Source organism: Sceloporus occidentalis, unplaced genomic scaffold, assembly GCF_023333645.1.
Source record: "Sceloporus occidentalis isolate IW3139 unplaced genomic scaffold, rSceOcc1.0.p SCAF_7, whole genome shotgun sequence".
Lineage (NCBI taxonomy): Eukaryota > Metazoa > Chordata > Lepidosauria > Squamata > Phrynosomatidae > Sceloporus > Sceloporus occidentalis.
The window spans coordinates 98,001,177-98,026,704 of record NW_028316987.1 but is presented as its reverse complement, the minus strand read 5'-3'; the positions used below and the strand labels follow the sequence as shown (position 1 = coordinate 98,026,704).

Genomic DNA, 25,528 nt, shown 5'->3' with positions numbered 1-25,528 from the left:
TGGTGGCTGCCTTTCTTGTTGGGGGGGGGGTCTTCAAGGCAGTCTTGGGGGGGATTCTGTGCCTACCCCAGGCACCCCAACAGAGGGGCCCTCAGCGGGATTGTGGGGGAGGGGGTTACATGATACAGCAGTGCGCTCATGCATGGATCTGGGAGCAGACGGTCAGACAGACATCAACGCACTCATGCTGGTCCTACCCCAGATGTCTGGGATGACAGAGGTCCCCAGCCTCATCTGATCATCCAATCCAGCCTCCTGCCAAGACAGGAACCTATGGCTGAAGCATTTACATTTTCACAGCCCCCTGAGCCTGCTTGGAGCGAGGTGGGATGCAGAGCCAAATTGGGGGGGGGGGTGTCCCCAAATAACTGCCCCGTGCCACAAAAGCATCCAAGCAGCGCTGACTTTAATGCGACACTGCCTTGTACGTGTCCGGCACTTGGCCAGGCGGTTGAGGCTCCCCACACACACCACCTCCTATGGGTCGGGAACCCATAATGGGAGGCCCTGTGTGTCCTGAAGCCCTTCTTGCTTGTGGTCAAGGGGTGGTGGTGGCCAGTCCCCTTCCTCAGTGACCGCAGTGAAACAACATTGCTTGTGTCAAGCTGGCTCTGGTCCGGTGGGATAGACGTATGGAGTCAGTGGCCGTGGCTGTGCCTTCAGCAGGGCAACTCCTCCAGGTGGCCTAGAGCCGCGTGACCAGGTAAGAGGCGCGGGGGGTGTCCGAGGCTGTCCGACTGACCGCGCAGCATGTGGCAGGCGCCCTGCGGAGAAGAGAGCAGGTGAATGGGGGTTACTAGAACAAACCCCCGCTTGGATGCTGGGGGGGACAGTGATGTGTGCATCTGCACATGTGTAGCTATGGGCACACCTTGGCCCAGCCATTGCCACCGCCACCCCACCCTTATTGCAGAAGGAGAGCTGAGTAATGGAGATATGGCCCCAGGAAGGGCAAGGGGGACCTGGGAGCAACTGGAAAGAACTTGGGCATTCCATTGTGGGAGGAGAGCCAAGCCCAGAGATTAAAAGGGGGGTGCTGGACTTCAGTGTAGGGTTGCCATAACCCGCCTGCAGGCAGGACAATCCCGGTTTTGGCGGAACTGGCCCGGTCCCGGTCTGGTTCCACCAATTCAGGGAGTGGGGGCCGGATTTTGCCTTCGCTGCAGGCCGGGCGGCACACCTCCTCCCCCGCGCGCTCCCGCAGTGGCCACCCACCTCCTCCTACCCACCTCCTTTTCTGTGCGGCTGCGCAGCCTGCCCTCTTCTTTTTTTGCACGCGCACGGCATGCAACCCACCTACCTCCTCCTTCGAGCGGCTGCGCCGCCCGCAGCACTTCCTTCGGGGTTGTGGCCGGCGCCAGCTCATGTTTGCCCCGCGCGTGAACGGGGCCATGTAGGGAGCGCTCGTCCCCTTCAGGGTGGTTGGTCAATGGCAGAAAGGCAGGGGCGGGACTGTTTCCAGTCCCAGCCTGCTATTGGCCAGCCTCAAGAGGGAGGTGGAGCCTCAGAGGAGGAGAAGGAGGAGGAGTGAGCCTCTGGGCCAGCCAGGGGGAGGTAAAAGTGCCCTTTCTTGGTGCATGGCGCCAAGGAGGAGTAGGAAGAGACAAAGGAGGATGAAGAAGAGGAGGGGGAAGAAGTAAGAGGAAGGAGGATGGGGAAGAGGAAGAGGAGGGGGAGGAAGAAGTAAGAGGAAGAAGAGGAGGAGGATGAGAAGGAGGAGGTGGGTGCCCATTTCCAAAAGTTTTTTCCCCCCAAAGTGTCTTTTTTGTGTCTTTTTGGTGCTTTTAATGCCTTGTTTTAACAACGATAGCCATGTTAAGTAAAGCCATGTTCAATGCCCAAATGTGCTGTTGTGTGTGTTTTGGAATGGAGGGGGTTGGTTTGGCCAGAAAGGGAAGTCCATTTCTGCCATCTGTCTAGGAATAATGCCCAAATGTCCTCCATTTTGATCATGCCTAAGAAACATGCATTTAGATTTACATTTTTAAAAAACCATCAATTTTTTTTGCGTGTCCTCCAATTAAAAAAAAGTGTCCTACATTTGTCCCGGTTTGGAGGTCCTGACTTATGGCAACCTTACTTCAGTGGGAGGGAGAGCCAGAGTCAGGGACCCCTCTTCTTCCCTCCCCAAGCCCCATTTCATCTGTGTGTGCGCGTGTGCGTGTAAGAGAGTAGGAGTTGGGGGACCTTGTGGGTTGTGAGACTGCCTTTGGCCCTCCCAATGGTTTGGAGTTCAGCTGCAAAGTCAAAGGTCAGGGATCCAGGGCATCCTAAGCATCCAGAGGACCAAGGCTGCAAGCTATGCTCTGACCCGGAGGGGTGGGGAGGCGAGAGGCAGATGGGCAGCAAGCGGTTGCTGGTCAGCATGGATCCTGCAGCCAAAGCCCAGCTGGCAGAAAGGGGGTCCCCTCCCCCCAGAGAAGGAAGTGGGGACCCCACTAGTGCCCCCCAAAGTGTGAAAGGAGGCCCTACCTGGGCGGACGAGGTGGTGCTTGGCCTCTGCCCATTGGGCCACGTGGGAGATCCATGTACTCCTGGTGCAGGTGGGCAGCCGGATGGAGAGGGAGGCCAAGGTGATGGAGACGGAAGGGGAGAAGGGCCAGGGGACAGAGAGGAGAGCAATGAGGTGCAGGAACTGGTTCCCTGGCCCCGGAAGAGGCCTCTCTCCAATGGGCCTGGGATGAAGATGATGAAGCCAATGGAGGGGGGAGTGCCTCTGAGCATATGTCGAGTGCCTTTCCCTCTCATGCCCTGGGGGTATGTGTGGCAAGATTGGGCCTACAGTTCTTCTGAATCCCCCTTCCCTTTGGAGGAGCAAGCCCACAAAGTTGGGTAGGACCTAGGACACAAGACTCCCCCCCCCAAAAGGGGAGGCAACAGCGCTTGCCCCTGCCCCAGCCCCCCTCTCCTTGCTCAGGGAAGTCAGTCTTTTAGAATGGGGAGACCCTGAACCTGAGGGGGACGGTGGGAAGGGGCTGCCTTGGCATGGCCCCCAACTGTGGGATGAGGGGGAAGAAGGTCATGGGGGGGCCTTTTGGGGGGAGGCCCACATATTACCAGGCTGTTGCTCTCGCTCTTCCTCCTTGCGGCCTGTTTCCTCGCCTGGTAGAAGCCCAGAAGTTTTTCTCGGAGAACCTGCCAGGAAGCAGCAGAATGGAGGAAAAGAAGGAAGGAAAATGGCAGAGGGTCCCACCTAAGTCTCCAGCGGAGAAGCCAGGCCCTTACCCCCCTCCCCAGTTCCATGGTGCCCTTCCTGCCCCCTTGGCTGTAGGGCAGGGGGCACATTTGGGTTGGAGAGGGGATATGCCCCCCCCATGTGTGTATATAATAATAATAATAATAATAATAATAATAATAATAATAATAATAATAAATTTTATTTGTACCCCGCCCTTCCATGGATATGACCAGGGCGGCTTACAAAATTTATAAAAACATTTCAATACAAAGTTAAAATCCAATATAACAGTTAAAAACATTACTACAAAAAACAGGAAAACAGTAAAATAGGAAAATGCAGATGTCAGGGGCAGGAAAAAAAATTAAAAAGTTACATCGATCCAGGGTCAAAAGGGGGAAAAGGGGGAAAAGGGGGCAGGAAAAATAAATAGACAAATTAAGGTGGGAAGGCCAGCCGGAATAGATATGTTTTCAACTGTTTTTTGAGGCGGCGGAGCGAAGCTCTACAGGGAGCTTATTCCAAAGGGAAGGGGCAAGAGTAGTAAAAGCCCTCTGTGAGGTCCGTATATGGTTGGATCTAGGGACCTTCAACAATTTAGTCCCGGAAGTTCTGAGTGTGCCAGGCGGATTATATGGGAGGGGGGAGCTCAGGGCAGGAGCCAGGAAGATCTGGCCAGACCAAGGGGGAGGGCAGCTGGGTGAGTGAACGGCTGAAGGACTGCTGCAGGACCAGGTCCAATGGTCTGAAGATCCAGGGGGTGGATTCGATTGAACCCGAGAAGGAACTTCTTGGTGGTCTGAGTGGATCAGTGATGGAACCAATGGCCTGGAGAGGTGTGTGTGTGGGGGGTCTCTTTCTCAGGACGCATCCAAAGGAGGCTGGGGAGCTAGCTCCATTCTCTGGGGATGCTTTAGTCCAGGTGGATCTCTTGCTATGAGCAAAGGGCTGAAACGGGGAGGCCACTGGGGATCCCTCCCAGCTCTAGGAATCCCAGTGTGGCCATCTCCCTGCCGGGGAGAATTGAGACCCCAGGACAGTGGGAGAGACCCCCTTGGAAGAAGATCCCAATCGGAGGCAAGTGCTGCCCCCTCATCCTCCTCCTCTGCCCCTCAATTCCCCCAGCAGCACTTCCTGGCTGCTTTCCTGGTCTGTGGTCCAGCCCATCCTGGGGTTCAGTGGCCTGCCTCGGGGGGCGGGTGCTGGGCGTGAGTGGAGGGCACAGGGGCTTAACCGCCATGGTGGCCCCCTTCCCCTTTCATTGGCCCACCTAAAGGGCAGGACTCAAAAGTCAGTGCCCCCTCCCCAGCCTCCCACCCTTTCCAACTGCCCTGCTGACCACACCGTTTCTGGCTCCAGACCCTTGTGCCCCTCGCTGGCCACTCACTTCGTACAGGTAGTCAAAAATCTCCAGGATGGTCAGGAGGCTGGCTCCGATGAAGAGACCCATTTGGCCCCCAATGTCTCCTAGGGGAGCAGCACAAGGTTTCATGGGAAGGGTGTTCTGCCCAAGGAGACCCCCTCCCCATGTCAATGGCTCCTCCATCACCCCCCAGTCAACCTCAGCAGGGGTCTGCAATGTAGTATGGTGGGGGGCTTCAAAGTGTGGGGCCCCCAGCCTGAGTAACTGCTACTTCTGCCTTCCTTCACTCCCCCCCCCCTTTTACTCCACGGGAACCTTTCCGGTGGAGGGGCATTTCCCATCTTCCAGGGCCTGGGACCCCTTGTGCTTCAGTCTTTTCACCCCACTATTGATACCTCCACACAAACAGAAGCACAAGAAGGGGGTTGCTCTGCGTCTGACCAAGAGGGTCCCATAAACCCCTCACCCTGTTTGGTGCCACTCACCCAGCAACCCGGCCACATCATAGGCCTTCTTCTGCTCAATGGTTTCGTAGTTCAGAGCTTCAAAGAAGATGTCCAGCACCAGCAGGTTTTCCCTGGACGCAATGGGCAAGCAGAGGTAGGATCGCTCACCCACTGGCCCACCGAACCCACCACCCTCCCGCCAGGGATGCCCCAGACGGACCCAGAGAGGATGTGCTCCCTTTGACCTCTGGCCAACTGGAGAGGGGTCTCCTGCCCCTGGACACAGGAGACGGCACTTCATAGAGGGAGGGGAGGGGAGGGGGTGGGAAAACCCCCCTTGGGGCAGAATAGGGAGGGTGGGGTGACGGTTACTCACGCAATGTACTCCTCACTGCGGTTGTACTTCTTGGCCAAGTACCTGGCTGAGGCCTTGCTAGGGATCTTGACCACAGAGAGCTCTTTGCCATAGCGCACCATTTCGCAGGGGGTCTGACAGGAGCAGAAGTCGTTGTCTTTCTCCACCAGGAAGCCTGGGCCAAAGGGGCGAGGGAGGGGTCAGGGCTGACCGGTGTGAGATGGCCCACCCTCTTCAGCTCCAGCCCCTTCCAGCATCATAAAGAGCAGTGCCACACATGTGCCAAACGAAGCGCCGCTCCTGCTTACCCAGGGCCGGGTCAGCACACTCCTTGTACTGCTCTGGGGTGCAGACGATGGCATTACCTGGGCAGGACAGAGAGAAGCCAATGAGGCCACGCAGGCCGGGGGGGGGGCAGGCAGGGTGTGTTTGGGGGAAGAACCAGCACTTTTTGCACCCCATGGCTCTCTTGCATGGACCTTGGGCACCAAAATCAAAGGAAGTGCCAGGCCACAGAAGGTCCTCCTGTGGCAGAAGTATGCCATGACCACTCTCAGGAGAGACTAGGAGGGACCCATGTGGACCCAAACATTGACATTAGGAATAACATCCTGAGGATAAGAGCTATTGAACAGCGGAAGACGCTGCTGCCTCAGTGGAGGGTGGTGGAGTCTCCTTCTTTGGAGGCTGTTTTTAAAGACAGGCTGGATGGCCATATAGAATCATAGAGTTGGAAGAGACCACGAGGGCCATGCAGTCCAACCCCCTTCTTCTGCCATGCAGGAACCCACAATCAAAGCATCCCCTACAGATGGCCATCTGGCCTCTGTTTAAAAACCTAAAAAGAAGGAAACTCCGCCAAAGTCTCTGAGGGAAAGTGTTCCACTGTTGAACAGCTCTTACTGTCAAGAGGTTCCTCCTAATGTTGAGCTGGAATCTCTTGCAGGGAGGGCTTGGACGGTGTCTTCCTGCACGGCAGAAGGGGTTTGGGCTGGATGGATAGCCTTTGGGGGTCTCTTCAACTCTATCAATTGTATAAATAAATAATAATAAATAACTTTATTTATATATATGATTCTCCACCCACCCAGGACCCCTCTAGTAGCCCCCAACTGCCCTCCCCAAACCTGGCATGTGCACCATGCGGCAGTTGCAGTTCTCAGCCAAGTAGCGCGTCTCGCATTCAATGCGGCAGGCAGCCATGCTGTAATTGGTGAAGAAGGCAGACTCGATGGGGCCAGATTTGCAGATGCCCCATGGGGGTGGGAGGTAGAAGATCTGCGGCAAGAGACAGTTAAGGAAAAGGCTGTGGGGAACAGGTCATCCCACCCCAATGGCCCCTGGTAACCCCACACGGCCAGAGGTCTGGCTGGCACGGCTCAAGCAAGTCCCCCATGCTCTAAACATTGGGGTCCCAGTGAGCACCCCCTTGCCCTTGCACCAGTGCACGCCAGTTGGAGCGCTGGTGCTCAGAGTTGCCAGGTGGGTGCGTGCCCCTTGACCCCCAGACTCAGAAAGCAGAACTTCCAGATAGACCCCCCCCCAAGTGCAGAGAGAGGGGCAAAGGGGGGGGGACAGCACTCAGAGGGGCCCCCTCCTCTACAAAGGGTGGAGGTCCCAAGCCAGGCTAATACCCTTTGCTCCTGGCAAGAAACAAACGTCTGGAACCCAGGGGCCACGCCGAAGCCCAGCTGGTCAATGGAGGGTGGCTCGTCTTGGCTGTGGATTTGCACCTTCAATCCAGCTTCATAGGAGGTTTCATCTGCAATGGAAGAGAGAGAAATGCAGGAAGGGGAGGGGGCAAGGCTTGCCACCTGGCTCTTCTCAAGGCCTGTCTCTGTGAGTGCAGCTGTGGGTCTGCTGCCCCCGACTTTGCCACCCAGAGCCCCCCTGACTGCTCCTCAGACCCAGGGGCACATGCTCACACATGTCCCTCATCTCAGATGCTGTGCAAGAGACTCTTCACTGGCCTCTTGCATGGTGCCCCAAAGTGCCACCACAACAACTGCCAAGCCCCATTGGGGAAAAGGGGGACACTGTGGTGGTTGGAGGCAACCAGGGAGCAGCAACTGCAGCCAGAGAGGAAGGAAAGAGAGTTGCCCCATGGCCCAGCAGCAAGGCCCCTTCCAGGCCCCCAAACACAGTTCTTCTCTGCCTGCAACCTGACCAGGTAGCCCCCTGCCCTTGCCCCTCCACAGTCCCAGAAATGGATTTCCCCCTTTCCTCCTTTGCAACAACAAGCAAAGGCCGGGCATCCCAGGTGGCCCCCTAAGATGCCCCGTGGAAGCCTACGTGGGGCAGGGTAACTGCTGCCAGGGTGGCCATCTGTCCTGGCACCCATGTCCAGCCACCCACCTGTGTCTCCCCAGACGGGCAGGTACTCGTCCTGCTGGACGTTCAGGGTCAGTTCCAGGCCATTGCCAGTGCCACCCTTAACCGTCGTGAGGAGTTCATAGCCTGGGGCACCAGAGTTGAATGTGTAGCACTTGCCCAGGCGAGTGAAGATCTGCAGGAGAGAAAGAGAGGGAAGCAGGCATGGATGGATGGATGGACCACCTGGCATGGAGGCTGGAGGTTGCATGCCCACTGCAGAGAAAGCCATTCATGTTGGCTGCCTTTGTAAATCCCACTGTGGCTCTGTCTGCACACCCAAACAGACAAACACACACATGCAAAGACCAAGAGGCTTAAAGACGGCTCTGCAAAGTTTTACAGGAGGATAATGCATCCCAAAGGGAACCCAGGCAGGGCCCAGGGTGGCCCAGAGATCCTCTGTCCGAGGAGAGACCCAAAGGCTGGCCCTTCAGGGCAGGGCAGGCTGAGGATGGTCCATGCCTTTTTCAGGCAGAAAAGGGAGAGAAGTGGCGTTTTTACAAGAGTTTAAAGTTGGCAGGAGGTTAAACAGTGCAACTGAAGAGGGACAGCAACCCACTTTGCATGTGACAAAACGCCTTCTGTCATTTTAAGCCTAAAGAATCTCCTGCCCATTAACCACAACAAAGAAGGTACCTCTTGAGCTAACAGCCTGAGGAGAATGGCCACTCATGTGCTACTTGATGGGCCATAGAAATGGCCAAATCAGCTAGAAGTACAGCAAGCTTAAAAGTGCTGAAACTTGACACATTTGGCTTTTCCTCCATTTTTCAGGAAAGCTTCTACTTCTGCCAGACTTTTGTGAATAGCACTGAGATACTTTATTCACCCTTCTTCAAGACAGAACTACTTACTCAGTTTGGTGATGTGCTGAGCAGAGGTTTTCCAGCCTCATTCAACTCTGTGGCAGTGGCAGCTGCTGGCAAGGCTGTGCCACGCTTTGCCCCATTTCACTCTGGCCCCAGAATTTGCCCCCAAAGTCTTGGCGCTGAGCAAAACCGTTGCTTCTGCTGCTGCTGCACCATTTGCTTTGGGGTCAGATTCTGCCGACTTGGCATCTTTGCCCCTTGGCAGTGATTTTGGGCCAGGTTTCAGAGAGAGAAAGAGAGAGAGTGCGGCCACTCAGCACTGAGGCGAAACCGGAGGAGCCTTTGGGACCCAGAGGAGGGGGGCAAGCACTCCTAGTCAAAAGTGGATCTGCCAATGGGGAGGAGGGGGGCAGGGGCCCCAGGAGCCTCTTGAGGACCCCACTGCACTCCCCCCAAAGACACCCCACCTTTTCGGCCTCCATCCGTGAGTGGCAGAGAGGAGCTCCCACCCTCCATCTCCCTGGACCCAAAACAGCTGCCACCCACAGCCTCCATCCCCATTGCCCGGAACAGATGGAAACCCCACATTAGGAAGCAAGCACGGGAGTCCACTCTGCCCATGTGCAGAGGCAACTCAGTCCACATTTGGCCCTCACAGTGTTGGGCTCAACTTCACCCTCAGCTCCCAGCAGAGTTCCAGTGGGACCCCCACCCCACCCTAGCACCCCATGGGGCTTGGGGCCTGGACCAGGGGAGACATGTGCCATGTGCCGCCTGCCATGGAGCCAGCAGCCCTTCCAGCCAGCCTGCCATGTTGCAGCTGTGGGAGACATGTGGAGCACGGTGGGTCTGGCACAGTCCATAACTCCCTACAGAGGCATGGGAAGGGGTCAGAGACTGGATGCATGGAGAGTGAGGTGGCCTGGAGGCAAGGAGCAGCAGGCCAAGGGCACAGTTGCCCGTCCTCTTGTGGCTACATTGCCAGCTAGGCAATGTGCCTCCAACCATGGCCTGATAACCTGGATGTCTGTGGCTGTGCATGTGGCTGTGCATTGTGTGGGTCCTCAAGGCATAAGATGTGTCCAGTGAAGAGAGGCATCCAATGACTCAGACTCACAGTGGTGAAGTTCTCAGGGCCACACTCCCGACCCCCAAAGCGGCAGCCCAGCAGCATCTCCTCCAGGCTGTGGCCTGTCCGCTCAACGAAATCCCGCATGTCGAAGGTGGTGCTGGGGAAGAGGCCGGGGGTCTCAGCGGCGGCCGGCCCACCCAGGGCCTGCAGGTAGAGGGGGAAGTCATGCGGCTCCACTCCCAGCAGCTCCCGGCCCACCCAGCGCAGGTCATCAGGGGTCAGCCGGGACCTCCGGATGCGGTTGAAGTTGCAGAGGCTGACCGCAGGGAAGACCAGGAGCTGGCCCTCCTCCTCATCTAGCATGGTGACATGGTGGTACTCCCGGTAGTAGTGCACCCGCTCAGCCACCTGGTACAGGAAGATGCCCACCGCTGCCAGGACGGCCCCGGCCCAAGCCAGGCGGCGTGGTGTGAAGGGCCCCGGCAGGAAGACATGGCTGAGCCCATGCAGAGTGCAGGAGCTGGCGAAGGCCACCAGGTGAGAGGGCTTGGGGGCCGGTGGGTCCTCTTGGGGCTCCTTCATGGTCCTCAGAGGTGGGCAGAAGGTGCATCTATGATGCCACTGGCCAGGAAGGTTGTGTTTCAGGCGCTTGCCAGAGCCCGACTGAAGCCAAGGAGGTCCAGGGAAGCGGCTGCGGCCAATCCCAAGAAGGGAGGGGAGAGCCAAGCAGGTGACCAAGGATGCCTGGCCGGTTGCCAGCAGAGGCCTAGTGGCAGCCACTGAAGAGGCCCAGCAACCATCTGCCTTCGAGGCGGAATATTCTTTCTTTACTTATGTTTGTTTCTGCCTCCATTTCTATCCCTTTGTCACCTGTAAAGCTGTGCTCCCCAAGGCTTAGCCTTATTGTTCCACTGAACCCAAGCTGAGAATGGATCGGGTCCTCCTGATCAATACATAGGGAGAGGTGGCAGGAACTGGGGCCTCCTGAGGCCATGGGAGAGGGGCAGGGCAGAGGCCACAAGCCCCCCACCCTTAGCAGGAACACCTGGTGTGCTCTCCCCTCCTTTACGAGGGGGCTGGCACCACACCTGGTGGGCATGAGATGGCAGCTGTTTGGGGCAAACGGCCCTCCCTGCCTTCCATGGGGATGCTCCCCACCTCGACCCTCCCCACCATCTTCTGGCTGGGACAAGGGCCCCCCCCCCCCTCGAGCAATGGGTGGGGGGGCTTGGCACAATCCCCACTGGTTCCCCTCCAGGAGAATGCTTTCAGCACCAGCCGCTCACCCCACCTGAACCCCCCAGGCAAAGATTACTCAGGTGGAGGACCCTAGTACCCCAATAGCCTCTTTTGCCTCAAATGGGTATCAAACGCCATCCTGAGGGTGGAAAGTGCCAGGTGAGATTCAGCCAGGAAGTGCTAAGGGCACTCAGGCAGAAAGGTGTCCTTTGAAATTAAAATCTATTCCTCTGATTTCATTTGTCTGGAAGTCAAAGAGACAAGCCAAACGAATCTGCCACCTCTTTTGTTTAGGATGGCTACACTTTATGACACAGGGGTTTGCTCTTTCATCTCCATCACCTAACCTTCCCAAAAGATTACCCACAAGGTGAAAAAGTATAAAGGAGGGCTGTTTGCCCTTTGTTTCCAGTCTTGGGTGAAGTCGGAAGGCATGATTCTACCCAGACCCCTCAGAGTCCACTTTCTTTGCAATTTTCCCTCTGATCTGGACTTTTGGCCTTTGCATTGGAAATATCCCATTTAACCAAAATTTAAATACTTTGCTCTTGCATGAATGTTTGTGTGAATGTTGTAATCTCTTTGGCTGTATTAATGAAAAAAGGCATTTCAACTTGCATTCTGGAATCTACTTTCTTGGAACTAGCAGACACAGGTAAAAGACTCCCTGCTTTTTAAAGTTACCAAAAAAGCCTTCCCGCTGTTCCCTTGAGCTAATTAATTCATTCCCCTATAAAAATTAATTTGGAGCAATTTAGTTAGCAGTCCTATGTTTAATTGCAAAATATGAAGGCACAAATGGCAATCAAGCACCCTCCCCTCTGCTGCCCGCTGGCATTTCTGCTCACGGTCTGCCTCCCCCCCCCCCAGACAGGGGCTCTCCTTCAGCCCCTGCGCAGATCCTCCTCCTCTGGTCTGGAAGCAAAGGAGGCACTGGCACACTCCAAAGACCCCCTCTGGAAACGTCCCTTGTGCATCCCCTCTTGCCCTGCAGCGACATAGCCATCAAAGCAGTCCCAACGCAAGCCAACCACAAAACCGAGGCCTGGGAAGGGGCGAGAGAAACGGCCAGGAGGCTCTCTGGCCCCACCTAGCTGGGCCCCTCTTCGTCTGAGACTTCCTCTGGGGGCAGGAAGCGCAGGTGGCTGGCGCGGATGCTGCCCAAGGACGGGCAAGCGGCCTGGAGGCTGGCCACACCGAGAGTGGTTACTCCGGAGCCATCGAAGTTGAGCTGGATGAGGGACACATGGCGGAGGAAGCAGAGGCCTGAAAGGAAAGGGGGGCCAGGTGAGGCTTGGGGGGGGAGCAGAGAGGCTGCCCTGAACCACCAGCTATTCTTGCCCAAAGGACGCAGCAGCATGCCTGAGATTTACAGTCAGCTCTGGGTGGTGTGTCTGAAGCAGAGACGGCAGCCATACCCTCACACATGCCCAGTTTGCTCCAGCTTTACAGATGGGTCCCCAGGCAGCCCTTTACCTCGGTCGGTGAGGCGGGTACGGCTCAGGTTCACCTTGAGGAGCTGTTTGCAGCGGGCAATGCCCAGCCTGGCCACTGTGTCTCCAACTGGCGTGCTGGCGAGACTCAGCACCTGAAAAAGCACAGCAGCTGCCTTTGCCCATGCCTCCGATGCCCATGCCCTGTTGGTGGATGCTGATCTGTGGGGCTGGCTCTTTGGCTCAGTGCCCCCCAAGTAAGCATTTACACCCCCTGGCAAAGTCATATGTCTGGGCAGGCAGCCCTTCCTGGCGGCCGTTGTGGTACTCTGTTCTCAGCCCCTCATGTGGCTTCCTGGCATCGTGCATGAGAGAGGCATGTGCCATTTCCATCAAGCATACGGCAGACACACACTCTTTGGAGGGCAGCAAGGAGCTTTACCCAGCAGAGAAAACCCATCCAAACAGGCCAAAATCCTGGAGGGGCTCAACTGGGAGAGAGGTCCCCGGGTTCAGTGGGACTTACTTCTGAGTAGGCAAAGGATTGTGATGCTGGCCTCAGAAGAACCCACTGGCCCATCGCAGAGACCATAGAGAAGTGCAGAGGGTGAGAGGAAAGACAAACAGATCCAAGGGAAAGGGCCAGCATACTGTACCTGATGGGTGCTTTAGTGCCAGATTTTTTTTGGGGGGGGGAGAGGACAACGCTTCTCTCATGCAAGAGATGGGAAAGAGGATGGGGTCAAGAGGAAAGGGACCCTGGGAGGAGAGAAGCCACAGGGTCTGTATGTGTCTCTGTGTAACATTTTCTGCTGCAAAAAGGAAGCCATTCTCTGGGTGAGGCGCTGCCTGCCTCACAGTTTTGACCAAGGTGGGGGGGGGGGGGTGGTGGTCAGGTGGGATAGGGGTCATGGCCCACCCAACCCATAGTCCAGGTGTGGTTACTTGCGCTGCAATCCCTCCCCATGGAGTTCCCTTAGGGGCCCAGCCAGGACTGCCAATACCTGCAGGTGAGGGAGACGGACGATGCAGCGCGCCACCCCTGTGCTGGAGACCCTGAGGCGGTCCAAGCGCAGCTCCTCAAGGAGGGCCAGGCCCTCAACATGTTGCAGGCCAACGTCTGTCACCAGCGTGTTGCAGAGCGACAGGCGGCGGAGCCTGGGGATGGGGGGGACAAGCAGGCACTGAGAAAGTCCCACAACTGTCCGCCTCACATGCTACTCTAGGAAAGGGGTCTCAAGAAGTCACTGCCAGCCACTGCAGGGCCAGTGGGCAGGTATCCTGGGAGCCAAAGTCCAAAGCCCCCTCCTCACTGCCAGTTGGCCACATTCTCTCCTGAGACCCTCAGCTATTTGAAGGAGAGGAGTAAAGCGTGAGAACCAAAGTTCCTGGGCCTTTCCCATGACCTCCAAGCAGAAGGGAAAACTTGTCTAAGGAAGGGGTTTCCCAAGAGCAGTAAGCATTATGTGTCTACTAAGAAGCAAGGCCAGCCAAGCTAAATGGGGCTCTGTTCCACATGACTCTGATTTATCAAGTGGCAATCCTGTTTGCCCAGATGTCGTTGGACTGCAACTCCACCATCAGCCCTGCTGGCTAGTTGGGGTGATGGGAGCTGCAGTTCATCAACACCAGAGAAAGGCAAGAATTCCCACCCTGGCAGAAAGGAACGCAGTCTGGCACTGACTCCACTGGGTCCGGCATCAGGACCCAACCTCCTCCCTGGGGCCACCCCCAGTGTTTTAATTCTGGTGCACACCAGAGGAATGCTTTCAGCTACTGCTTAACCCCTCCCCCTCATGTGCCAGGAACCGGGGTCCCAAGCTCAGCCCTAGAGAAGCCCATGGCCTCGGAGGGTGGGATGCACATGCACAGCCCTCTGCTCCTCACCTGCTCAGCTGGGGCAGGTGCCGCAGCCCCTCATCGGTGACATGGGTGTAGTCTGTCAGGTCCAGCTCCATGAGGCCGGAGAGGCGGCACAGTGCAGCCAGGCCAATGTCCGTCACCGTGTGGCGGCTGGGCAGAGAGAGATGCACCAGAGGCAAACCTGCAGGAGCCACACAGTGGGGGGCAAGGGGAAGACGAGGTACCCACTGGTCACAATGCCCAGTTGGCATGCTTTTGGGTTTGATGATAGGCACTTGCTCTGTCCAGCCTCCCTCTTTCCACGTGGCTCTGCTCCCTGTGGGCACAGAGGCTCGGCAGTGGTTCTGTGCCAGTTGTTAGAAGCACTCAGGTGGCTTCCACTGCAAAGGCTCCATGGATGCCCTCCTGCCTGGTACCTGAGATGAGTTCCAGGGCCCTGTTGCCGTCCAGCGACTGGACTCCTGAGAGGGTCAGGCTGGAGAGGGAGGGGTGTGAGGAAAGGGTCTGGAGGGAAGCCTCATTCACAGGGGTCCCGTCCAGGTGGAGCACCTGCAGAGCCCCCAAGTGCCGCAGCGCTGAAACGTCCGTGACCTGGGGGGGAGGGGCAGATTAACCCCATGGAGCTGGGAAAGCTCCCAAACAACCGCTGTCAAAGGATGTCTCCCCATGACTAGTCCCCCTGGGGTGTCAAAGGTGCTGAGCAGAAGGACCTCCCCAGCCCCAACTTACGCCTGTCTGCTTAAGGCTGAGTGCCCAGAGGTTGGGGACATGCTGGGACAGGAGGGCAAGGGTGCTGTCTGTGATTCTTGTCTGATTGAGGCTCAGGTGGGTGAGGGTGGGGGGCGCTGAGGGCAGAAACTCTGCCAGGCCCTGATCCGAGACACGCGTCTGATCCAGCGCCAGGTGGGACAGGCGGGACAGCCCTGCAAGGAGAGCAACACAAGGAGACAGGAAGAGGAGAGGTGTTTTGTGTGTGTGTGTCTTAACTGTATTCTTCTCCCCTGATGAAAAGATGTAATGTGATAATACAGCACTCCCTTTCCTTCTTACAAAGCCTACGGATCCATAGTCATGGCCACTTGCAAGCATGCCCTGGGCAGGAGGCAGCCCTAATCTGCCACCTTGGCCTCTCTTGAGACACATTCAGAGTTAATAATCAGCACCACTTGGGCAGAGCCAGATGCATGCCTCATGCCCCTCCCTCAATGGCCCCAAGGTAGAGGGACACCCATCGCTTGACCCCTATCCCCTTTGGCCTGGCTGGCTAAGTGGGACCCACTCCTGCCTTGAGAACACTAGACCAGCTTCCATGCTGTTCTCCAAATGCTAGTCACTGGCGGTGGTGGAGGAGGAACCTGTACTCCACTTGCTCTTCCCCAGCCCCTTCCTGGGGAAGCTTCTGATAGGCAGCCAGGGGCACCTCTCCTGCCTGGAGGGAAAGTGCTACAAGAGAGAACCAGGGAAGGATGACTCCAGGGGGAAGGTGGGGCTGAGGCAGACAGGTGGATGGACAGACCTTTGAGGAACTGCAGGCACTTGTCGGTGAGCTTCACGCAGGCGGAGAGGTTGAGGTGCTGGAGCTGGGAGAGGTGTTGCAGGACAGAGAGGCCCTGGTCTGGAGGGAGAGGAGGGGTGGTCAAGGAGGGGTTGGTCAGCACAGTCAAAAGTGTGTGTGTGGGGGGGGGATAGGAGACTTCCAGTGGAGATCCCTGTCTATTAGTCTCTCCCCATCCCACGCTCCCCACTCCTCTGACTGTTCGTGAGCCCCCTTTCCCCTCCACCCCCGCCCCCTTGGGACTACCACTTTTGCCTTTTCTGGCCTCAGGGCGCTTCTGGATGGGTCCAGGCCCCACCAGCCCCCACCCCACCAGGACTGAACAGGTGGCTTGAATTCTGCTGCAGGACATTGTGAGTAGGAGCTGTTCTGAGAGCAGATGATGCCAAGGAAGCAATACCACCTGACAGCCACGTGGCCCACAGATAGTTACTGGCAAAGTTTGAACCCTCTTCTTGCCATAAAGAGAGGCAGAAAAGGGAGCGCCATCCCCCCCCCCAAAAACAGAGCACAACACAGGAGGGCTGGAGGTGGGGGCATCTGGCAAAGGCTGGGTGAGAGAGACCCCCCCTCCTGGCATGCTCACCAGTGATGACAGAGCAGGAGAAGAGGCTGAGGTGCCGGAGGGCTGGGAAGGCCTGGAGCTGGCGGAGGAGCTCATTGGTGGCATAGGGGTAGCAGTCCAGGCGCAGCCTCTGGAGGGGGCACCCGAAGAAGAGCCGCAGGCTGCGAGGGCTCAGGAGGCCCCCTTGGGCCATGTGTGCCAGGAGGTGCTCAGCCAGCTCAGGCGTCAAGGCAGAGAGGCTGCTGCAGTATTGCTTGCTGGGGGCTACCGGGAAGAGAAGAGGAGCCCACAAGACTGTTAAGGAGGCGCAGGGGGTGGGGGGAGCGAAGGTGGGAAGGTAGAAGGGAAGGGGCTACCTTTGAGCAGGGCCACAGTCCCCTGTAGGGACAGCTGGAAGAGGGGTGGCACAGCCGGGTGGAGACGTCCTGGGGGGGTTGTGGTGCCAGGGAAGCCCCTCTGCTCACGCTGTTTCTTCTCTTCCTCCTCTCTCTCGCGTCCACAAGTGGCTGCCTCCTGCAGGCGCCGTTCGGCCGCTCGGGCCACAGCCAGCGGAAGCTCTGGAGATTCAGCCCCGCTCTCTCCTGTGGCACTGTTGGGGTGGGGTGGGGTGGGGTGAAAGAAGAAGGGTGTTCTGAGCTGGGACTGGTCGCAGTTGGTTTGTTACCAAGAACCAACCTACCTCCTGGGTGTTAAGTCAATGAATGGGGGGAGACACCATGGCAGAGAAAGACCCCCGCCCTTCAGCAAGGAGGTCTCAACCCCAGAACGTTTTACTATATATGCTCACAGGCCAAGACTCCAGACACCCACTGTCAGGTAATGGGTCCCCTGCATGGAGTACAGTGTTACCTCACAGACATGGGAAGATGGGGGCTCCCAGAGTGTACCCGGCACAAAAGGGAAAGAGACTGAACTACGCAGGCGCAACCACCTCCTCTCATGTCAGCAGAGAATAAAGTAAGTGCAGGTGGCTGGCAGGAAAGGTGGCCCCCTCCTGGTCAGCTCCCAGCCCTGCACTGCCAGCTGTCCAGCAGCCAGGATGACCCTTCCTGGGCCACTCAACAGCTGTTTGTGTTTGGCCATGATGCTGACAAGGACTCCAAATCCCCATCTGCATGGTGCCAGAGGCCATGAACCACAGAGGGAAATGTAGTTGACCTAACGGAGCAGTCCTTCAACTCCCCCAGCTTTATATCCTACGTTCCCCATAACTCTTTTCCCATGCCAAAATGTGAGTGGGCACAGCCCAGACAGCACCACCCTCTCAGGGACAACTCACTGCCCTAGTTGCCCTGGACCCTAAAATGAGCCCTCAACGCACCCCATCCCCCATAAACCCCTCCAGAGGTTGCAGGACCAGACAGTTGCATACCTGAGCCGGTTGCCAGCTGCAGGCCAGGGGTGGCTGAAACCCATAGCCCTTCGAGCACCTTCCAGGGAGTGCGGGAAACCTTTGGCAAGAACAGAAACATCCACCTGTCCCCTGTCAGGATGGGGGTCACTGCCTCCCAACACACACAGAGGAGCCCTGACATGGGCAGCCAGCCCAGCCCCCCCCCCCCGGTCTTCTGCCCTCTCTCTGCCAGCCATCCAGGGGCTCCACAGCCCTCCGTGGCTCAGATGGGATCAGAAACACGGCTGTGCTCCCCCCCAGACTCCTTGGGTCCCTCCAGCCATCCCCAGACCCTCCTGGAGCTGCCCCTCCTGCCTGCCCCTCCCCACAATGCCTAGGCTAACCTGGCAGATGGTCATCATCCTCATCCTCAGGCACCTCTTGCCCCATGCTCTCTAAAGGGCCCTCCTCCATGGGCTCCTCATGCGAGTCCAACTTCTGTCCCCGGCCTGCAGGAGAGTCAGAGAGAGCAGAGCCTTGAGGGGGGAGTCCACTGTCCACAAACAGGATGGAGAGATGCAGGGATGAAAATTGGGAGGTGGGAGGCAGTGGGAAGGCAGAGGTTGGGCAAAGTCTCCTCCGCCTCTCTGTCTTCCAATGGGGCTCCTGATGGTCAGCCACTCAGACATCAGCATCGTGGATGCTCAGAAAGACAGAAAGAAAAGGTGGGGCTGGGCGAAGCCAGGGCCGCTAGTACCAAGGGGCACACCAGGTCAAACACAGGGGACTGTTCAGAGCCTCCTCTCCGTCAAAGAAACTAGTTTTCAAAGAGATGCCCATGTTACTCCATTTTTGCATTAAATGGGGAATGGAGACACAAGGGGGTGCATATGGAAAAGACCCCAGTAGAACCTGCGACTCTCCCTGCCTTATTTCAGGAAGAGCATCATCTTGAATCCGCAAAAGCTCCAGCTGAAATAAAGTCGTGTTTCTCAGTGGTGCCTCCATCCCTGTCCACTTTTCCATTTTGCTCCCTTCTCCCCCAAGAGAAAGTATGCAGGAGAGGAAAATGTGCCCCCCCCCCCGAAGGGTAGCTTACCCCAGCGGTGATGCTCAGGAAAGTCGGGCCCCCCGAGGCGGCTGCCATCTCCTCCCGGCTGTTGCCTTGGGGCCCCCTGTGGCAGCTGCTTTGGGGAATGGAGCACAAGCGCCAGGCCCCCCTTTGAACGGAGGTCTCCTCCTTCCCCCGCTTGGAGTTGGCTGGACCCCTCAGAGAGAGCTTGCAGTTGGGGATCCAGATGGGGGCTCCCAGAAGGTGGGGAATCCACAAGGCAGAGGGTGGCACTGGGGGTCAGGCCCAAATCCCGCAGGGTGGAGGAGAAGTCAGCTGGGCTGAAGCGTCTCTTGGGGAAGGTCTGAAGAAAGGAGGAGGATGGGGAGAGCTCCGGGTGCTGAGCCAGGAGGCGCTGGTGGAGGGTCTCCAGGGGGGAGTCGGCTGGGAAATGCTCACGGATGGAGGCCCCTGTGGGGAGGCGGACCTTGGGGGGAAGAGAAGTGGCAGTGGTGAGGGAAGAGGGCACTCTGCCCAAGCTGCTCCTCATTATCTGCAGGGAATCGGTGGAGGGGGAAGCAGGGAACCCCAACCTGGCCAGACTCCCACTCATACTTGGGGGGGAGTTGCTACCTATTTCTGACTCTGATCTCTCCTGTCCATCCCCTCTCAGGAACAGAAATGCCCATTTGACAGATGGAAAGCTGAGGCTAAGAAAGCACAGGACACCCTCACAAGTTAAACAGCAATGGCTCACACCCAGAAAGCTGGGTCTACTTCCATCTTGTCATTGAGCTTAGAGGGATCTGGATCCCACCATGGCCACAAAAGCCCAGTGGGTGGCCATGGACAAGTACAGCCTTTTGCCTCAGTTTCCCTGCATCTTATCTGGCTTCCATCCCAGGGCAATTTGCAGGATGAGTTATGCATGGAGCACAGTGAAACCAACACAAAAATTGGAGATTGCTCCCCTGCTGGACACTGCAAAGCCTCATTCCACTCTCTTGGTTGCAGCTCTCTCTCTCTGTGTGTGAGAGCCTGTGCGAATGTGAGTCTGCCTCTGGGCAGCCCCCCTGGATTCAGAGGCTAAGGAATGGGGCATCTCACCACAAGGAGGCACTGTCCACTTTCTTCAGAGGTGTGGGGCTGCTGCTGCTGCGTTCTGACTTCTGATGGTGGAAGGCTCTGGGTGGAGGGCAAGGCCTGGGTCAGCTGTGCCTTCACCTGGACCTGCCTTCGGTCATCGGCTATTCTCTGCAAGATCAGCTCATGTTCCTGGGAGAGGAAGGAGAGCATGAGGAGGGCCACTTTGGCCATGGACAGTTGAAGAGAGAGACATAGGATGGAAATTCCTCCAAGCCACCTCCCTCCAAGCTGCAGCTGCATGGAGACCCTCCCAGGGCAAGACAGGGCAGGGCCCAGGGATACCCCTCCTGGACTGCTGACCAGTCCTGCCACTGACCAGGGGGGCACCTTGGCTTGGCCACACATTCTCCCACCTTCCTCTTGTTCCTCTTCTCGGCTCTCAGCTGCTGAGCCAGCTGCTCCCGCTGGGCCAAGGCCTGGCTCTCCACTCTCCCATGAGGCTCTTCTGTGGCCAAATCCAGCCTGGGGTCTAGATGGGAGGCAAGAGGGGCTGCTGTTGTACTGAACTGAGTAGCATGAGTTAAATCAGACTCTACCCCAAGACCAAAACACAGACAGGAATATAACATAAAAAGAAATGCAAGTGAAGATAAAGGATGTGATTTTACAATGGTGTTTGGCTGTCTAAGGAATTAAAACCGGGGGAAGCATCTCCAGTTGACAGCAAGGACTAAAATAAGCATAACACATCAAGAAAAGCCCCCTTTGAGTAGAGCAGTTCCCCAAAGCCTGTTGGAATAGGGAAAGTCTTCTGCTGCTAATGGAGAAATACCCCTCTAGAGTCTCTGCGAGTTCCTGGTCCTGGGAGGGGTGTCCACCGAGAAGGCCCCGTCCCCTGGACGTGCCAGGAAGCCCACCCCAGGCCTGGCCAGTGGGGCAGAAGGAGGGGGAATGAGAGCAGTGGGGAGGGGGCCTTTCCAAAGGATCCCACAGACCACTCTGGGCCCAGCCTCTGCCTCTATGCCAGGCGTGGTGGGTGGGTGGGGGTCTTACGTACCTGGCGACCTGAGGCTCAGGCGGGGGGCATCTGGCCCTGAGAGGACCACCAGGGGCTGCCTGGGTGGATTGAAGGCATCCATTGCTCTTTGGTCTGGGGCTCCTGGGGGGTTGCGGTGATGCTGCTGCTCCTGCAGGATGAGTGGTGGCTGCTGCTGCTGCTCTCCAGCTTCTTGCAGCAACCTGGGAAAGAAAAAGAGGTGTGCAGTGGCCCTAGATCGCTTGTGCTGGAGGGTGCTCTGGCACCAAGATGGACTCCCTGGCAGGACCTCAGAAGTGTGCCAGCCATGCGCAGGACTGTACTCACCCTGATCCGGTCCCACCCCATTGCCCTCTCTGCCCTCCTAAAGGGAGCAGAACCACTGCTTGTGGGGCAGCCTGGTGGCCACGGGTCTCTGCGTCCTCAAAGGGGGAATCTGGGGCTGGATGGCACAAGAGGGCTCCTTCCACACTGCGCCACTTGGGCTCCCTCTTACTCCACTGGTCACCAGGGCACCTTCCTGGGATCCAGATGCCCTCTCTGCCAGGGAGGACAGGTGCCACTACAAATCCCAGGGATGGAGCCCTAATGGTAGACCCAAGCGCTGGGACTCGCAATGTGGAAAAGGCCAAGAAGACCCCCCCCAACTTCAGTTTGTGAAGGGCTTATGCGTGAACCTAGGTTTTAGCTAAAGCCGGGCAAGGAGGGACTAATACTGCCTATGTGCCTGCCCTTAACGCTGCCTCACAGCATTTTAAACCCTTTTAAAGGGTTTAAACCCTGCTGTTGAAAGTGTTACAGAGTTTGGCAGTGGATTCCCTTCGCTTCCAATTGTGTTTTGAACCTTTAGGCTGATCTTATTGCCTGCTGTCTGGCATCCCTTCCATAATAAATACAAGTGGGGGGGGGGGCTGGTTTGGGTGAGGGTCCCTCTGACTCTCCATTTGGCCTTTTGAGGAGGGGTCGGTGGGGCTGGTTTGGGTGGGGGCCCCCTGACTCTCCATTTGGCCTTTTGAGGAGGGGTCGGTGGGGCTGGTTTGGGTGGGGGCCCCCTGACTCTCCATTTGGCCTTTTGAGGAGGGGTCGGTGGGGCTGGTTTGGGTGGGGGCCCCCTGACTCTCCATTTGGCCTTTTGAGGAGGGGTCGGTGGGGCTGGTTTGGGTGGGGGCCCCCTGACTCTCCATTTGGCCTTTTGAGGAGGGGTCGGTGGGGCTGGTTTGGGTGGGGGCCCCCTGACTCTCCATTTGGCCTTTTGAGGAGGGGTCGGTGGGGCTGGTTTGGGTGGGGACCCCCTGACTCTCCATTTGGCCTTTTGAGGAGGGGTCGGTGGGGCTGGTTTGGGTGGGGGCCCCCTGACTCTCCATTTGGCCTTTTGAGGAGGGGTCGGTGGGGCTGGTTTGGGTGGGGGCCCCCTGACTCTCCATTTGGCCTTTTGAGGAGGGGTCGGTGGGGCTGGTTTGGGTGGGGGCCCCCTGACTCTCCATTTGGCCTTTTGAGGAGGGGTCGGTGGGGCTGGTTTGGGTGGGGGCCCCCTGACTCTCCATTTGGCCTTTTGAGGAGGGGTCGGTGGGGCTGGTTTGGGTGGGGGCCCCCTGACTCTCCATTTGGCCTTTTGAGGAGGGGTCGGTGGGGCTGGTTTGGGTGGGGACCTCTGACTCTCCATTTGGCCTTTTGAGGAGGGGTCGGTGGGGCTGGTTTGGGTGGGGGCCCCCTGACTCTCCATTTGGCCTTTTGAGGAGGGGTCGGTGGGGCTGGTTTGGGTGGGGACCTCTGACTCTCCATTTGGCCTTTTGAGGAGGGGTCGGTGGGGCTGGTTTGGGTGGGGGCCCCCTGACTCTCCATTTGGCCTTTTGAGGAGGGGTCGGTGGGGCTGGTTTGGGTGGGGACCTCTGACTCTCCATTTGGCCTTTTGAGGAGGGGTCGGTGGGGCTGGTTTGGGTGGGGGCCCCCTGACTCTCCATTTGGCCTTTTGAGGAGGGGTCGGTGGGGCTGGTTTGGGTGGGGACCTCTGACTCTCCATTTGGCCTTTTGAGGAGGGGTCGGTGGGGCTGGTTTGGGTGGGGGCCCCCTGACTCTCCATTTGGCCTTTTGAGGAGGGGTCGGTGGGGCTGGTTTGGGTGGGGACCTCTGACTCTCCATTTGGCCTTTTGAGGAGGGGTCGGTGGGGCTGGTTTGGGTGGGGGCCCCCTGACTCTCCATTTGGCCTTTTGAGGAGGGGTCGGTGGGGCTGGTTTGGGTGGGGACCTCTGACTCTCCATTTGGCCTTTTGAGGAAGGGTCGGTGGGATTGGTTTGGGTGAGGGTCCCCTTGACTCCCCAGTCTGCCGAAGGGGTGGGCCGATGTTGATTTGGGTGGGGGTCCCTGTGTCTCTCCCTCCTTCCCTCCCCACTTGGCTGTTTGAAGAGGGGTGGGTCAGAGTCTCCACTTTGAGGAGGGGGCGCGGGGGATCTGGGTGGGGGTCCCCTGGGTCTCTCTCTCTCTCTCACCAGTTGGCTGCTTCCGGGGCGCTGAGGCATCCTGCGCGGAGGGCGGCCCGGACCTGTCCCTCGGAGAAGCCCATTTCGTAGAGGCTCAGCAGCAGGTCCCCCAAAGTCTGCAGCGGGGAGCCAGGGAGGGAGGCAGGGAGGCGGGGGCGTCAAAGGGGCAGCGGGCCCCTGCCAGGCCCTCCCGCCGTGCCCCCTGCCATCGCGCCTGTCCTACCTGGCAGGGCGGGCCTCCCTCCCTCCCTCCCTGCCTGCCTGCCGCCCCTCGGGGTCCCCCTCCACTGACCAGACCGGGGCCTCCCTGCCCTCCTCCTGCTGCTGCTGCTGCTGCTGCTCACCGGGGCTTCCGGATCCATGGCGGCGGCGAACCCTCTTCTGGGGCGGAAGTCCCCGCCGACTAGGAGGCGCTCTGCGATTGGCCGAGGAGCCCGGGGTCAGAGGGCGGCGTCAGGCCACGCCCCCTCCCCGCCCCCAAGAGGCGAGGGAAGCCAGGGCCCACCGCGCTCTGGTCTTCCGGTTCCCCTTCGCAGGCCCTGGACCCCCCCCCCCAATTCCTCTCCCTCCATTCCCTGGCTTTTAGGAGCATTCAGAGGCAGAAGAAGCCCCTGGAAAGGCCTGGCAGCAGGGAGCCCTTTGGGCCCGTCGGGGGTCTCCAAAGGCCCTCCAGTCCAAAGGGAAGGGGGCCGTAGGGGCTTTCCTTGGGCGGGCCTTGGCTCTTCAAGCCCCCCACTCCCTTCCCTGCCCCCCTCAGTGGCCCCTGGCTCCAGGATGCAGAGGGGCAGCGAGACCCTCCCCATCGCTGGGGTCCTCCTGGGGCCATCTCTTGGTTCCAGTGCAGTCCTGAGGAGGCTTGGCCACTAGGCCTCCTCCTTCCCCTTCCTGGCCCAGACCCCCCCCAGGACCCAGGACCCAGACCCACCTAAGAGGGCCATCATCCGGCCTGGGTCAGTCCAGGCCAAGAGGGTGCCCCGTCCTCCCTCCCTTCCTCGCCTCACTGAACCTGTTTTGTGTCCAGATCTCTGACCCCAGCAGAGAGAGGGGCCCTTCCCATCTTTCCAAGAAACCCCATTGCGTTAAAGCTAACTCAGGCTGAAAGTGCCCCAACGCAAGCAAAGAAGTGCTGAGAGCAGCGCTTGGCCTGCTTGCCTTCTGTACATGGGCAGAGGTGCCATGCGCTTCCCTTCCAGGGACTGAAAGGATGGTGCTGGGGAGGGGGGGCTGTAGTGGGGTCAGAGGCCAATTGCCTGTGGCAGGTCCCCCATTGATCACACTGGAAGGCACTTAATGGGGCTACAGGTCCAGAATCCGGCTGCCTGCCCTGAGTTCCAGTCCTAAGCATCTCCGCTCACCAGGCAGATCAGCAGCACTTGGCGACACCTCCAGCCTTGCAAGCTGGAGGTTGGGTCCTGCGCTGTTTGGTCAGCTGGCCTTAGAATAGCCAAGTGAGGAGATGGGAAGGGCCACAGTGTGGGTCAGACTACAGGCCTGCACCACATCCAGCATTGACGTTTACACGGGGCCAAAGAGTTGCCTTGGTGGTGGTCCAGAGGATTCAAGAGGAAACGGCCCACAGATTCAGCTCTGAGCATCGACTGCTTGCTTGCAGTCGCCTGGAAGTGGAACTGGCAGATAGACTGCCTCTGCTCCTGGAGGCATTATGGCTGGGATAGGTGCCCCCCATGAGCAGAGCATGGGTTGCAGGTGGGTCACATACTGCAGCCATCATGATTAATTCCCTTCCTAGTGATGCCTAGTGTGGAATTTGCCTTCCTCATGGCAGCTCCACTCTGAGTGGGGTTTTCTCAGCTGCCACAACTGCCTCTCTAACTTCTCCACACTTCCCTCATTTCTCACCCCTAACCCTCCCCCCCAGTCCCCAAATGCTGCAGAGATGTGCCTGCCCCCTTGATCCTTCAGGATGCCTCATTCTCAGCTCCACCATGTTCGTTTGGGGGTAAGATGGGCAGAAGCGCAGGTGCTGTTCCACACATTTGCACCCAGGTCCAAGGACAGGGGCAGCTTTGTTTTCTGTCCCCTTTTGGCCTTTCCCTGGCTGCTGCATGCTGGACGAGCGTCTTCCTCTCTCCTTTCAAGACCCAAGTTCCCTTTCTTGGTCAGTCTGTCCGTCCATCACTGCCCATCTGGCCCATTCTGTGTAACCTATGAGGCCGGTTTCCTTCTCAGTTAAAGTGCCACCTCTGGGCCCCTGATCAGACTGCCCCTCACTCTGGGTCACTTTTGAAGATGTTAAAAAGCACTTTCTTCCCTTCTTGTTGGCCAGCCACTCT

The 25,528-nt window shown here is 58.0% G+C and overlaps 2 protein-coding genes across 5 annotated transcripts; both read right to left on the bottom strand.

The window, feature by feature from the left end:
• Window positions 1-283: 283 nt before the first annotated feature.
• Window positions 284-10,252, bottom strand: ASIC3 (acid sensing ion channel subunit 3). The gene is made up of 11 exons (XM_089531487.1): window positions 9,642-10,252; window positions 7,698-7,848; window positions 6,977-7,104; window positions 6,470-6,620; window positions 5,651-5,707; window positions 5,364-5,517; window positions 5,027-5,118; window positions 4,566-4,645; window positions 3,058-3,135; window positions 2,473-2,534; window positions 284-764 (listed from the first exon to the last, which is right to left on the bottom strand). Exons 1-11 carry the CDS (start codon window positions 10,176-10,178, stop codon window positions 686-688), a joined length of 1,569 nt encoding a protein of 522 aa, XP_089387613.1. The 5' UTR covers window positions 10,179-10,252; the 3' UTR covers window positions 284-685.
• Window positions 10,253-11,548: 1,296 nt separating this feature from the next.
• LOC149310241 (uncharacterized) lies at window positions 11,549-23,645 on the bottom strand. 4 transcript variants are annotated; one of them, XM_089533973.1, is made up of 17 exons: window positions 23,579-23,645; window positions 23,244-23,350; window positions 20,779-20,960; window positions 20,135-20,250; window positions 19,743-19,910; window positions 18,684-19,122; window positions 17,989-18,093; window positions 17,624-17,702; window positions 16,608-16,840; window positions 16,273-16,515; window positions 15,648-15,746; window positions 14,861-15,054; window positions 14,548-14,722; window positions 14,156-14,312; window positions 13,273-13,426; window positions 12,312-12,423; window positions 11,829-12,101 (listed from the first exon to the last, which is right to left on the bottom strand). In XM_089533973.1, the coding sequence occupies exons 1-17, from the start codon at window positions 23,594-23,596 to the stop codon at window positions 11,926-11,928; spliced, it is 2,757 nt and encodes a 918-aa protein (XP_089390099.1). In that variant the 5' UTR covers window positions 23,597-23,645; the 3' UTR covers window positions 11,829-11,925. The 4 variants fall into 4 exon arrangements, with proteins under 4 accessions (XP_089390103.1, XP_089390099.1, XP_089390102.1 ...); XM_089533975.1 differs by lacking the exon at window positions 11,829-12,101 and having other exon boundaries at window positions 12,330-13,027; XM_089533976.1 differs by lacking the exons at window positions 14,548-14,722; window positions 14,861-15,054.
• Window positions 23,646-25,528: the final 1,883 nt, after the last annotated feature.